Consider the following 14,935-nt stretch of genomic DNA (forward strand, 5'->3'; position numbering starts at 1 on the left):
AAGAGGCTAGTCATAGCTGCTCATACCTCTCTCCCCCACACATATCTAAACTAGTGAATCTTGATCTCCAGGACAGTTGCACTGTAGGAACAAGCATAATTCAAACATTTTTTCCCCTTATACTATAAAATGTTCCTGCTATCCTCCACTAACAATTTGTACCAAAAAACCACACACATTTTGGCAACAAAGCATTTTTTAAATTTGACTAAGGTAAAACAAAAACAGACCACAGGAAGAAATAAGAGTTTGATATTATGAAGTACTTACTAAAAGCCGATTTTTGGCTGCCACCATTATTGTAGCACAATTTGCTGACCAGGTGCAACACTTCACTAACACTTCCACATCATCCTTGTGTTCATCTGCATTTCTGAAGAAGTCTTTTATATCAATAGTTTTCAGTTCATTTGCTGAACACACTTCCCAAAGCTTCAAGAACAAATACATTAAAATCAGCCTTAAAAATCAATTAGTGTAAATGACAGAAATTAGCATTAACTGATTGCAGTACTGATTAGGTTATTCAAAAGCACATACAATATTTTTAATTTAATTTTCCAGATCAACTGGAATGTTACTGTACATTCATGTATGCAAACAGGTCAGAGCGAAAAGAAGATAGCCCCTCTACACTGCTGTGTTGAGATTGCACTTGAATGCATACTCAGTTCTGGGCATTTCTTTATCAGAAAGGTATTGCAAAATTGGGGGAAGTTCAGAAAAGAGCAACAAAATTATTGTTGACCTTTACGGAAAGATTAAAAGATCTTATATGCCCTACCTCACCTGCCCTTCCCCACCAAAAAAAGACATGGGGAAACATACCATAATACACTTTAATCTTTGTTGCTTATGAAATGCATTTAGTTATAGGTTATGTTTATCTATTAAATATTAAAATTGCATAAAGCAGTTTTCCCTCAAAGTTATTATAAACATATTTCAGAGAAAAACCTAACATTTCTGGGTTTAAAATGCAAGACTATTTTATAATCCCTAACAGAAAGAATGTTTTCTTTTATGGATTACGTTTATTGTAGTTTTTCATATGCATACCACAAAGTAAAAACAGCACAACATCCGTTCCTGTAAGCATGATGTTTAATATATATGCTGTTATGTACAAGACTATTTTGTATTAAATTACAATGTTTTGAAGAAATTTCCAGTTTGGAAATTGAAAAAAAACTTTGTACTGAATGTCTACATAAACATATTTTACACATTCCACAGGGACTTAGTTGCAATTTTTCCAACAAAATTTCCATATTCAAATATTACACTTCTGTATCTGTTTGCATATTTATATATTTATTTATTTTCCTATCAATCTATTTTTTTAAACTATCTACACAATCCCTTCAGTGGGAAGCACTGAGGCCATAGTAAAACTATAGGCCAGCTACTACTGACTTTTTGAAACCAAGAAAATACAATTGCCTATGGTAACCCTCTTCACTTTATCCTAAAATACTACCAACCAGATGTACTATCAGACTCCCTTCTTTACCTGACATTTGTCCAACTTTTGTTGAGATGGTCACTAGCAGAAACTATTAGTGAATGGTAGTTTATTAAACATCACAGACAAACTTTGTGATCAACTTTTTTCTTTTTTACAAAAGTTATTTTAGATTTCCCTTTATGGCTAAATGAGATTATTTATCATCAACAATGAGCCCCAAAATAGAAATAAAGCACACACAAATCTAGACATAATTTAAGTAATAATATAACAGTAGTAAAAATAACAAGGAGTCCTTGTGGAACCTTAGAGACTAACAAATTTATTTGGGCATAAGCTTTCGTGGGCTAAAACCCACTTCACCAGTTGCATGAGGTGGAAAATACAGTAGCAGGTATATATACACAGTACGTGAAAAGATGGGAGTTGCCTTACCAAGCTGGGGGGGAGAGGGGGGCGGGAATCAGTGCTAATGAGACAATTAACAGTAGCAAGGGAGGAAAAATCATTTTGTAGTGGTAATGAAGGGGCCTATTTCAAACAGTTGACAAGAAGGTGTGAGTAACAATAGGGGGAAATTAGTATGGGGAAATTAGTTTTTGTAATGACCCATCCACTCCCAGTCTTTATTCAGGCCTAATTTGATGGTGTCCAGTTTGCAAATTAATTCCAGTTCTGCAGTTTCTCGTTGGAGTCTGTTTTTGAAGTTTTTGCTGATACAGACTAACAGAGCAAGCATTCTGAAACATAACAGTAGTAGTCACCTAAGTCCTGTGATGGAAGTGAGATTTTTATTTGCAAAAACTCAAATTAACTTTACCTGTAGAACAATAAACCCAAATAATCCTCCACCCCAGAGTAGTTACAGTAACTCCTCACTTAACATTGTCCCGGTTAACGTTGTTTCGTTGTTACATTGCTGATCTATTAGGGAACAAGCTCCTTTAAAGTTGTGCAGTGCTCCCTTATAACGTCCTTTGATAGCTGCCTCCTTTGTCCACTGCTTGCAGGATTCTCTGGAAGAGCAGCCCCTCCTCATGGGGATTAGAACCAGAGGGGGCTGGGAGCAAGCAGCTCTCCTAAGTTCCCTGTAAAGTATATGGCTCAGCAGCTGTCCAGCAGCAGTTCAGCTGTCCCTCCACCCACCGATGTGCTGCTCCTGCCCTGCTCTCTGCCTTGGAGCTGCTACTGGGAGCTTCTTACTTGCTTGGGGGGGTGGGGTTTGCTGATATCAGGATGTCCCCCTGCTCCTGCCCCCCCTCCCCGTACCCCCTCTCCACAAAGCAGAGGAGAGGAACGGGGCTCAGGGACAGAAAGGAGGGAGCTTGCTGGAAGCTATTGCTTCCTGTCTGAACTGGCTGATCTGCTTAAAAGGGCAACATACTTGAAGTAGGGTTACCGTACTTAAAGGGGCAATGCACATCACTCTCTCTCTCTCCCCACCCCCAGCACTTTGGAAAGTCAGCACCTGTGCAGCCCTGTATGTGCTGTCAGGAGGAGAGAGTGGTGCGCTCCATCTGGATAGCATGGGCTCATCATCATGTTCAGTTTTTGCAAGGAACTGTTTGCAGCTACTGCCCAGCATCTATTGTGTTTCCTCCCTCCTGCCTCAGTCCACGCTGCCTTGTAGAGTGTGAGGCTACATTAACAACAGCGTGTTAACCCTTGAGGGCTCAGCCAAGTGCTAGTTCATAATTTAGCAGCAAGGCATTCCCTGGGAAATATTCCACCCTCTTACTCCACCACCTCAACCAAATTTCACAATCATTCATCGCAGTGTACAATATTAAACTGTTTAAAACGTATACTGTATATGTATATAATGTGTTTTGTCTGGAGAAAAAAATTCACTGGAACCTAACCCCTTCATTTACATTAATTCTTATCGGGAAATTGCATTTGCTTAACATCATTTTGCATAAAGTTGCATTTTTCAAGAACATAACTACAATGTTAAGTGAGGAGTTACTGTACACATATAGGTGACTTTAACCTTGACTGTACTGAAGTAGAGCACTAGCAAAAAGGGATCCTCCACTTCTGAGCATGCAATTGCACAAATAGCAGACAATGCTGAACAGTATTAACTAAAAGAAAAAGGCTAGACTGATTTTTCTGATGCAGTAAAAGATGTGGCTTTCACATCATCTTCTGCTATGTGCTTTCAGGAAGTGAAATCACAGGCTGAATATTCACAGGTTAAGGTGTAGAATTTGAACTTCCCTCACCAGAAAGATGAATGATAGATGAAAGTAAACAAATTGTTCTCCAGCACTGGAGTCTTAAAAGAAAATATATTGAAACTAAAGTTTATGTCACAGCATACCAAGTGCTTCATTGTAAATGCAAGAATTCAAAAATAAAGACTGAAATTTCTTAAAATGGTTAGAATGAATATTTGTCCATATCAAAAAATACATACTGGATATAAATGGAGTCCTAGTAAACTAGGCACGTTTTTCAAGGGTAGTTTATTGTACTGAAATTATTATTCTGAAGAGTGACCTTGATTAAACTGCTCTCAAGATAGACTATATGAAACTCAAATTAGATCTGTCTGCAGCAGGACAGTTTAACTTTATGTTGTATAAGAAGCTCAGCACAAGGGGGACTGGTGTACCAAAATGAGATACTAAAAGAATTATGTATGTAAACTTGCACTGAATGAGTTGATGTTGGAATAGTTTGCTGGCACTCATTCTTTGTGAGTATTTTGCTTTTAAATGTCCTGCTTCCCTGAAGCATGCTAGAGAATTAACAATGCCCACCTGGCTGGCTTCTTTGTATATTTTCTCTGAGCAGCTATCCAAAGTGATTGTTCTTTGTTCCCACAGAAGCATACAAGTAGCACAGAAGCATCAAGGGATCCTGCCCCAATCACAGCAGCAAAGGGTGGAGACAAGAGAAAAGCTAAATCTCCTCTCAGCTGGCACAGTGGTAGAACAGAAAAAGGAAAGATGTGGGAGAAAGACAAGAAACAGCAACAATTTTTCCCTAACAGCTGGGAGAAAAGGGCAAGAAGTAAGTAAGCAAAGCCTTCACTTCTTCCCAGCTGCCTAGGTTTGGGAAGAGCGCCAAGTAACCACAAGCCAAAGCTGACATGAAAGATGGGGACTGTTTTATGGTGGGACTGCTTCCAATCAGGGAGAATTCTGGGTTTCTGGCCAGGATATTGTACCTGGACCCAGCTAAGGAGGATACAGACAATCAGTCTCTAGACAGTATTTAAACCCACCAGCTAAAAAGGATTCCGGTAAAATTTTCAAGCTCAGTCCCCAGATCTCAGTGATCCATTCACCAAAACCAAACTAAACCACTTTTAACTTTCATTTTTTAACAGCAGTTGTAATAGCACTAGCAGCTCTTTAACATTCCTGATTTAGCTTCTCTTATGGCAAGATAAAAGCTTCTTTGAACAGTGATTCTAAAATGGTACAAGCTTTAGGTTGTAATTGGCAACTATACCTCCCTTTGTAAAAGAAGAAAACATTACAGTATAGGGGAAAAGAGCTACCCTAACCAACCCCAACCCCCACCCCAAACTTCTGCTTGAGCTCGTTTGTGTAAAATTACATTAAATTCAAGAATACGTTAGTCATTCCTGACTATCATATTGAAGATATATTTTATATGCCAGATCTCCTTTCCAATCAATCTAAATCTTCTATTATGCACATATGATTTTAAAATGTATCCCAAAAATCATTCGCTCAATTAGAAAAGTTACATGACTGGAAGGATGGTGAAGATAAAGGAGTAAAAAAGACCCTGGGTTCTATTTCCATCTATGACACAGAATTATTCATTTAATGAGTCATTTAACTTCTGAGCCTTGGTTTCTCATCTTTAAAATAGGAATGCCACTCAGCTACCTCACAGTGAAAATACTAGGCTTAATTCATTACCATTTGTAAAAGACTTTGAGATTCTTGAATACAAGGCAGTATTAAAATGCAAAATATGTTATATAAGCCAATAATATAAATTTCCATTATAAAAAACAGACAGGTTATTTACAAAGCATACCTTTAATGTTCCATCTGATGAGCAACTAGCCACATATTTGTCATCTGGTGAAAATCTGCAGTGGCTGACAGAATTTAAGTGACCAAACATTGTATTTCGACAATACTTTTTGTTCAAATCCCAAAGCTGCATAAAAGGTAAACACAACACAACTGCTGTTTAACCAAAAAACAATCTAAAGCTAAGAATATCAAAAACTTTCCTACCAAAACCAGGAATCCACATTCAAAAACAGAAGAAAAGCTTTAATTCAGATTTTTCTTCATATTCACAGCAACACAGGGAAGCCAGTGGCAACACTCATTTATTAAGTTACCTAAATTTTTAGACTGAGATTTTCAAATGTCTTACCTTGACCTACCAATTCATGTAAAAACTAAAAATTGCCCGTCTTCACTAGGATTTACCTCAAGTTTTTAATTCACTTGAATTAACTTACTCAAACTAAGAACATGCCTTTTTTTCCCCTAATGAAGACAAGGCCCTTGAGGGAGGGAGGGAAGGAGGGAGAGAGAAGGGTATGGAAAGTTTGCCTTGATCTCAATGCTTCTCAAACTACCTCCCTTTTATCTTATCTTCCTCTTGTCTTCCAAGTTCAGGAGAAGTTTACTAACAATTCCTAAACTCTCTCTGATCCCCTCAAATAGTCATACATCCTATTAATGTACTCCACTGAATCCACCCTTACTCCAAGGTCACTAATGACCTGCTAACTAAATCAAAAGGACACTATAATATTTCTTTGTCTGCTGACTTCTGAACTTTTTGATCACACTCTCCTCATTTCTCTGAATCTATGATCTCTCTCGAGTCTCATCCTAAGTGGCCTTTCAGCATTACCTTTAGCACAGTGGTTCTCAAACTTTTGTACTGGTGACCCCTTTTACATAGCAAGCCTCTGAGTGCGACCCCTAATTAAAAACACTTTTTTAATATATTTAACACCATTATAAATGCTGGAGGCAAAGTAGGGTTTGGGGTGGAGGCTGACAGCTTGTGACCCCCCCATGTAATCCCCCTGTGGGGTCCCGAGCCCCAATTTGAGAACCCCTGCTTTAGCGGCTCTTCTTAAGAGTGACTTGGTGATTTTGGGTGCACAATTTGAGATACCTTAAAGGGGCCTGAATTTTTAAATGGATGGGCATGTGCTGAGCACTTTTTGAAAAATCAGGTCCCTTTAAGGTGTCTCAAAAATTGAGGCATACAAAGTCACTAATCACATGAAAATCTTGTCCACTATCCTAACACCTCATCTATTCCCATGGTTTTTACTACTTTTATAGAGGAAACATCTAAATCTGTCACTGCAGCCTGTCCCAACTCTCAATAGTCCTCTCAGATATATCCTCTAGGATGTCCAAGTGCAGTCTCTCCAAAACTGAATCTCTTCTAATCTTTGTCATCTGCCTCTCATCTCTGTCAACAACTACAATTTACTATCGATTCTTATTTTCTGCCACCCAGGTGCCATTTGATTCGTCCATCTCCTTCTCATTTCCAGTTTCTTATGTCATTTTGTTCCTCTCTTTATTATAGTTATAATCCAGCCCAATTGCTAAAATCTTCCACGCATTGGTCATTTTTGCCTTAATTACTACAGTTTTCCTTTCTGATTTTTTCCTATTCACTTCTTCCACCCACTGCTCCCAATCATTCCAAAATGCAGTTGCTAAAAACATCTATTTCTCTTGCTACTTCAGCATAACCCTCTTCCTTCTTGAGTCTTTCAATAGCTTTTTGTACCCTCTGACATCTAGGCAAGGATCAGGATTTTGAAGATCATACATAATCTTTTTCTCCAAACTTTCTGCTCTTATCACTAGTTCATCACCAATCTTTTCCATTAGCCTTTTCCCAAACTCTCACCTTCATACCTTCTAGCATACTGTCCCTTACTGCTGGGGCAGCATCCTTGATCTCTTCAGCTAAGTGCCACTCCACCTTCTTGCTAGCCCCTGTAAAAACCCACTTCTAAGAATTCTACCTACCTTCTGATGAATTATCACTATATTCTTCCTTACCTGCATTGTTGTCATGTGTCGTGTCATATGTTTGTCTTATCTAATAACTTACATAGTCAGCTTTTTGAGTCAAGGAACTTGTTTTATGGTATTTATAAAATGTACACTTCATTTTTAATAGTAAGCAACATAAAATAATCTCAGCATTTCCTACTTACTTTGATGTAAGTATCATTTGAGCAGGTGGCTAAGAGAAGTTGATCATTTGTGTTATTAAACTGGCAGCAGTTGACCTGTTCTCCATGTTCTTCGTATACCTGTACAAGCTGACCTGTTCTTGAGTTCCAGATCTAAACAGAATTGATTTAAACAAACAACCGAAAAACCTGTTTGAAATATATTCTATACAGTTATTAAAAACAACAGTGTGTGATTTTTATTTTTATTTTTTTTACACAACTTTGCTGGAACATTTAATATAAATTAAATGCACTTTTCTCATAAGTTTGTAACTATTTAACAGTATTTCTCCCAGTAATATTTGAAAGAAGGGTAAAATGTGAAATTGAAATGAAAAAAAGAAAAATATTGTTATGGACAAGTTATAACAATTTGTGGTTAAGAGTGGAAAATAGAGGATGCTTTTAAAAATAACAGTGGTCAGACAAGTTTTTACTAAAAATGTGATCACAATAAGATGCTTGGAAGTATCTTTTCACATAAATTCACTCTTGCCAAAATATAGTCTTTGGGTATTACTAAAATGGACAGGCCTGCACCTTGTTGAAACATTTGAAAAACTGAGGTGATATTAGAAAAAATTCTTGAGTAAAAGATTTGAGATTCATATATGAACTCACTACAATACTAAAGAAATATACAGAAGCAGCCTCAAAAACCAAACAAGACAAACAGAAGCAAGTGAAACAATACTGGCAACAAGCATGAAGGAAGCTATTATGATACTGATGTCACTCATGTTGTAATGATTCTGTTTACACACACAATTATTATGCTCCAGCCAGACTGAAGAATCATCTTATAAGAGAATATGATAGTAAATTATGCTTTATACAAAACTATGCTTTACATTATGCACATCTAAAATAAAAGGATGTCTCTTAAAATATTTTCAAGTTGAAAAACAGTACCTATAATACTTGTTCTCCGCATAAGGTATACATAAACAAAAGATCTTAAAATTGGCTCAGTTTAAATTGGTTCAAGTTTAGAAACAGAACTACTTATTCTACTCAGAGGAAAAATGCTCACCACCATTGCCTTACCTTAACTTTTTTATCCACTGAACAAGTTGCTACAAATCTGTCATCTGCAGAGAAAGCGCAACAAAGTACTTCATCATCATGAGCCTTTATTTCCAAAAGCTTCTCTCCACTTTTCGCTTTGAACACCTACATAAGCAGAGTATAACAAACACTGAAATCTTATGCCTAATGTACTCTGAGCTAATTTCAAAATACCAATTTTATGCCTCATGCAGTATATGTTCTCAATTTTCTTATTTCAAGAGTTCCTTATAATATTAAAGGGAAAATTGCCAAATGGTTCATGCTAAATTTTTTTTTACCTTGAAAATGTTTATAAGCTCATAGAATGTGTGCCCAGAATTTTAAATATCCATTCTTTACAAAGTTGGAGCTCAGATCAGAGATCACAAGAACAATAAGAATGTCCCTGAATGGCTGAAAGTGAAATCTGGGGGAGAGTGATAATTATTCTTAAATATATTGTCAAAGGTTACAATTTACACTTGAGATGAAAAACAAAACAGTGATGGGAAGATTGTGTGTGTGGTGACGGACAAATTAGAAAAATAGGAACATAAATTTGTCTTTGGGTACAATTGTGTTTCTATTCAGGTTCTTCACTATTTAGTGTATACAATTTTGAATGTATAAAGGACGCAATCACTTGGCTGTCAAGTAGTAGTACTCATATTTTAATTTTAAATCCCAAAGACAAAAATATTTTATATATTAATATTTTTCCTTTCATCCTCCATGTAGATAACAGTTTCCTGGAGTCTACATTAAAATGAGGAATTCTATGACAACAGATGAGAAGAATCAGATTACTTGGTATATTAATGATTTTGAGGAAGAAGGGAAGACACTTCAAAGTCTTATTGAGGAAGACCCTACAACAAAATCTTTCATTCCTGAGTTTCCCTGACTCAGAATGGGAAGAAGTGGGGGGAAAAGAAACCATATACTTCCATCATCTTGCCAAAAATTCTCATATTTACTTTTATGATAATGCAGAACCCTTGCTTAATCTAGACTAAACTTCCCTACTCAGAGTTATTGATCCTCAACAAAAAATTGTTCAAGCGGATCTTGAGATGCCAACTGAAGCAGGACCAAGGTAATTTAAATTTGTTTTTTCTACATTTTCTCTTTCTTGTTGAGTTGAAAGGGAATAAGAATGAAAATTAAACAGATTTTAAAACATAACCTAATCATGAATATTATGTTTAAGGTGCAAGGAAATCAGAATTTGTAATAAATTCTGAAAATTTGGATTTCCCAAATCTAAGGACCACCCTATTTTGGTTTCAGACAAGATCTTTAGGTTTGGTTGTGGTGGGGGTACCTGAATAGTAGTGTATTTCCAATTTAAAAAAAAAAAACTTTTCTGTAGAATTATTTAACAAGGAATAGAATAATTATCAGCAAAATTTAGGCAAATTCCCTTTCAAAGGCTATTTCATTCCATACACAGCTAAATTTTTCCTCCACTACACGGGGGGGACAAGGACAAGAAACAAGAAAAAGATGCTGAAGAGAGGAATGAGATAGCCAGGGACTGGAACCTAAGGAAAAATAAGGATGATGCACAGACGACAGAGAGAACATAAAACAGATTCATGCCAACACCAAGAAGAGACAGGTCTATGTCATGTGGGACTCCACTCAGAAGAAACAATAGCTCTGTGACCAGACCAGATCCAGAGAACAGAAGAGTGTGCTGTCTCTCAGGAGCAAGGATACAAGATGTGGACGTGAGGCTGAGGAAGATCCTGATGTGAGTGGGAAAAAAAATCCACTGATTGTGCTGCATGTCAGGACAAATGACACTGCTAGATACCCATTGGAACGGATCAAGGAAGACTACGCTTGACTGGGTAAGGCACTTAAAGAAGCGGAAACTCAGTTGATTTTCAGCAGAATAACTCCAGTTCCTAGAGAAGGAGAGCGAAGGTGTAACAAGATAATCAAGATCAACAGATGGGACAAGGACTGGGGCTAGGAGGAAGGTTATGGGATGATCGATCACTGGAAGGCATTTATAAAAAGACTGTTCTCAATTGATGGACTCCACTTGAGTATCTGAGATATTAATGTTCTGGGCTCAAGGCTGGCATGACTGAAAAGGGCTTTAAACTATGAGATGAGGGGAGAAGGCTGGGAAAGACATGTGAAATCTCCATGCCTGCCTTCAAAACACAGGAGCTGGAAAATCAGCTAATGGAAGATATAGCAAGGATTAAGGGAACACCACAAGCTAGAAAACTGGATGAGGTCTGAGGGAAACTAGAATGCTTGCACACAAATGCAGCAAGTCTGGGCAAAAAAATAGAGGAACTAGAACTGCAGGTGCAGGTCAAAACAGTTATTATAGGGATTACAGAAACCTGGTGGAATAGCACTCAGGACTGGAAAATAGGTATTGAAGTGTATGCACTGTTTAGAAGAGATGAAAATAAAAGTAAAGGTGGTGGGGTAGCATTGTACGTCAACGAAGCAGTAAACTGTAAAGACATGCGAATAGCATGGACAAAACAGAATCTGTCTGGGTCAAAATCAGGGTTATTAATTTTAAGGTTCTCTGTCAGACCATGCCTGATCATGCTGGAGCACACCAGGATGAGATGGTTCTCCCTAGGTCTGGCCTATTTGTCAGCATACTGACCACATGCTTATGAATACTTTGTTACTGTGTTGGATACAGTGATGACTTATTTTGAGGCTGTTAGCTACTTTTAGAGCAATTGCATAAAATACCATGTGACCTTTGGACTTAAAGGAATTTATGGTTACATTAGTGCCTGGTGATTTCATATTAATAATTGCTATTATTATTAATAATAATAATTCCACCACTACGTCACTCAGGGCTGTGAAAAATTTAATCCCCTGACCACCATAGTTAGGTGGACCTAACCCTCTGTGTAGCCGTGGCTAGGTTGATGGAATAATTCTTCCATCAGCCTAGCTACTGCCTCTCGGGGAGGTGGATTAAATACATCAATGGAAAAATCCTGTCCTTTGATGGTGGAAGCATCTTTACTACAGAGGCACAGCTGCAGCACCTGTGCTGCTACAGACGCTGTATTGCAGACGTGCCCTTAGGCATCATGATCCAGGAGTGTACTTAAAGAAAAACAAACAGACAATCTAGTATAGACATCTCTGTATTACACTGGCTATAGATGCATTTAGGGGATATAAACCCTTGAACCGTATAATCCTGTATCCTTCTGAATAAAAAGATGACAATATAAGTTATACAGTTAAAATAATTTAGGCAAAAGTAATAAAGTAATAATTGGAGATATTCCAATCTCCTAGAACTGGAAGGGACCTTGAAGGGTCATCAAGTCCAGCCCCCTGCCTTCACTAGCAGGACCAATTTTTGCCTCAGATCCCTAAGTGGCTTTCTCAAGGATTGAACTCACAACCCTGGGTTTAGCAGGCCAATGCTCAAACCACTGCGCTATCCCTCCTCCCAAAGCACACTTGTCTATATCTTTTTTAATTATTTCCCTCTGAAGTACTCTAGTTTCTTGGCATCCTTGTATAGTAAAACAAAAATAGAAAAACTTAAGTACTATTTTGTCTGGATTGTCTTATATATTTTAGTTTTGTTTACATTTATGTATTTTACCTGTAAGGTTTTATCAGCACCACAAGAAGCTATTCTCTGTCCATCCTTGGAAAAGCAGGCATGGTAAACTGCATCTGTATGGGGACGGACAACCAAACGGGAGAGGTTCTTCATGGATTTTTTATTTCTACAACACAGAAATAATAGTCAATGATTTAAGAAAAATACTAATATGGGAGGTTTCTTATTTAAATCTAATCCACACAAAAAATGCCTGTACATTTATGTTTTGAAGAGCACTTTAATATCTTTCACTTTTGTCTTCCAGATTTCAGGGCATAAGAGTAACACATATTGCAATCTTCCACATGCACTATAAGGGCTCGGATAGCTATACGATCTTATCATCCAAAAGTGGGATAATTTTTGTATGAAGAGTTAACAATCACCGACATGCAAACTTGTTGCTCACTAGTAGAGCACTTTCCTTCCAAAAGCATATTTAGGACAAGTACAGAATCACAGAAGTGTAGGACTGGAAGGGACCTCAATAGGTCATTTAGTCCAGTCCCCTGCACTCAGGACTTAGGCAGGACTAAGTACTAACTAGACCATTCCTGACTACTGTTTGTCTAACTTATTCTTAAAAAACTCCAATGACTGATATTCCACAACCTAAGCAATTCATTCCAGTGCTCAACTACCCTGACAATTAGGAAGTTTTTCCTAATGTCCAACCTAAGCGTCCCTTGCTGCAATTTAAGCCCATTACTTCTTGTTCTATCCTCAAAGGTTAAGAACAACAATTTTTTTCCCTCCTCCTTGTAACGACCTCTTATTAACTTGAAAACAGTTATGTCCCCCCTCAGTCTTCCAGGTTAAAAAAAAATCCAACTTTTTTCAATTTTTCTTTCTTCTAGGTGATGTTTTATAGACCTTTAATCATTTTTGTTGCTCTCCTCTGGACTTTCTCCAATTTGTCCAAATCTTTACTGAAATATGGCACCCAGAACTGGACAAAATACTCCAGTTGAGATCTTAGCGCTGAATAGAGTAGAAGAATTACTTCTTGTGTCTTGCTTACAACACTCCTGCTAATACATCCCAGAATGACGTTCACTTTTTTTTTTTTTTTTTTGGCAAATATTACACTGTTGATTCTCATTTAGCTTGTGATCCACTATAACCCCCAGATCCCTTTCCACAGTACTCCTTCCTAGGCAGTCATTTCCCATTTTGTATGTGTGCAACTCAATGTTCCTTCCTAAGTGGAGTACTTTGCATTTGTCCTTATTGAATGTCAGCCTATTTACTTCAGACCATTTCTCCAGTTTGTCCAGATCTTTTTGAACTTTAATCCTATCTTTCAAAGCATTTGCAATCCCTCCCATTGTCGTCTTCTACAGGTGTTCAAATCCCACCTTCCTTCCCAAACTTATCTCCATACATGTTACATTATATATCTATATCTATATCTATCTGTATTAGGGTGATCAGACAGCAAATGAGAAAAATCGGGATGGGGGTGGGGGGGTAATAGGAGTTTATATAAAAAAAAGACCCCAAAATTGGGACTGTCCCTATAAAATCATGACATCTGTAATTACCTATCTTCTTATTGTTTCTTTCTATACCTACATGAATTACTGTTTTCAGCATTAAGAACCAAACCTGGCAGTGTACAGTTTAGGTATAGAAGTAAAAAACAACTACCACCACCTACCCCAATTGAATTAATCTGCCATATTATCTTTAAGGCCTTTTTGATATAATTTTTAGATTTACAATTCCTCAAATAGCTGCATTTCTTTTTCTTATAAAAATCATAATGCTCTCTAAAAATGTTTGTGGATTAATTGTACATAGAAAATAGTTTTCAGAAGAGCTGTTTAGTTTCCCTGTATGCAAGAAACCAGTGTATCAAGATGGTTTGCAACTACTTACATCCATTCCAGGTAAAATGCTCCTTTAACAAGTTCTTGCTGAGCTTGCAGTTTGGCTTGTTGATACACTTCTGAAATCTCTGGTTGACACAGCCCTAACTGTATGATGTTAGGAAATGGCCGTCTTCCAAGAAGGTGTCCATTTAAAGACAGAAATTCCTGAAAGTTTTCACGTACTATGCTATCCTGTGAACAAAACAGGTATGTTTGATAATATAGCCAAAACTGGACACGGACATTTTTCAAACATATTATTCATATTTTTGCATCTTGCATAATAATTCTAATCTTTCAGAAGTGCAGTTTATATTTAGTCCTGGAGTAAACAGATTTAATAAAATGGAATATTTACAAGTAACCGACGTATTACATTGTTTCTCCCAAAATAATGGGCCAGATACCATCACTTTTACTCACCCTGAGTAGTCTCTTAATCCCAAAGCAGCTCTCTTAAAGGCAACCAGTTATTTCACAGAGTAAGGGTGACAGAATCTGTCCCAATAGGATGTGGGGACTACAGGAACCCTACCACAGTGTTACTTCTTACTAAATTAAAATTATTCAACATTTTTACAACTCTATACAAGTTATTATTTATTTATGTTCAGTCTTCACATTGAATATATACATGCTCTATTTTTAGTTAATATATGACTTTGTGGTCTGTTACTCATGTACATATTAATGTC

General features: G+C 37.2%; 1 protein-coding gene across 5 annotated transcripts in view; it reads right to left on the reverse strand.

Annotated features, from left to right (window-relative positions):
- APAF1 (apoptotic peptidase activating factor 1) overlaps positions 1-14,935 on the reverse strand; it is an 85,974-nt gene that overhangs the window by 36,807 nt on the left and 34,232 nt on the right. For 4 of the 5 annotated variants that reach the window (XM_039494958.1, XM_039494950.1, XM_039494967.1 and 1 more), the window contains 6 exons: positions 14,248-14,432; positions 12,364-12,490; positions 8,742-8,867; positions 7,674-7,805; positions 5,495-5,620; positions 271-432 (listed from right to left, as the gene is read on the reverse strand). In XM_039494958.1, the coding sequence (XP_039350892.1) occupies positions 271-432; positions 5,495-5,620; positions 7,674-7,805; positions 8,742-8,867; positions 12,364-12,490; positions 14,248-14,432 (858 nt within the window). Of the gene's footprint in view, positions 1-270; positions 433-5,494; positions 5,621-7,673; positions 7,806-8,741; positions 8,868-12,363; positions 12,491-14,247; positions 14,433-14,935 lie in introns of those variants that run through there. The other variant, XM_039494987.1, reaches the window with a different exon arrangement.

Source organism: Mauremys reevesii, linkage group 1, assembly GCF_016161935.1.
Source record: "Mauremys reevesii isolate NIE-2019 linkage group 1, ASM1616193v1, whole genome shotgun sequence".
NCBI lineage: Eukaryota > Metazoa > Chordata > Testudines > Geoemydidae > Mauremys > Mauremys reevesii.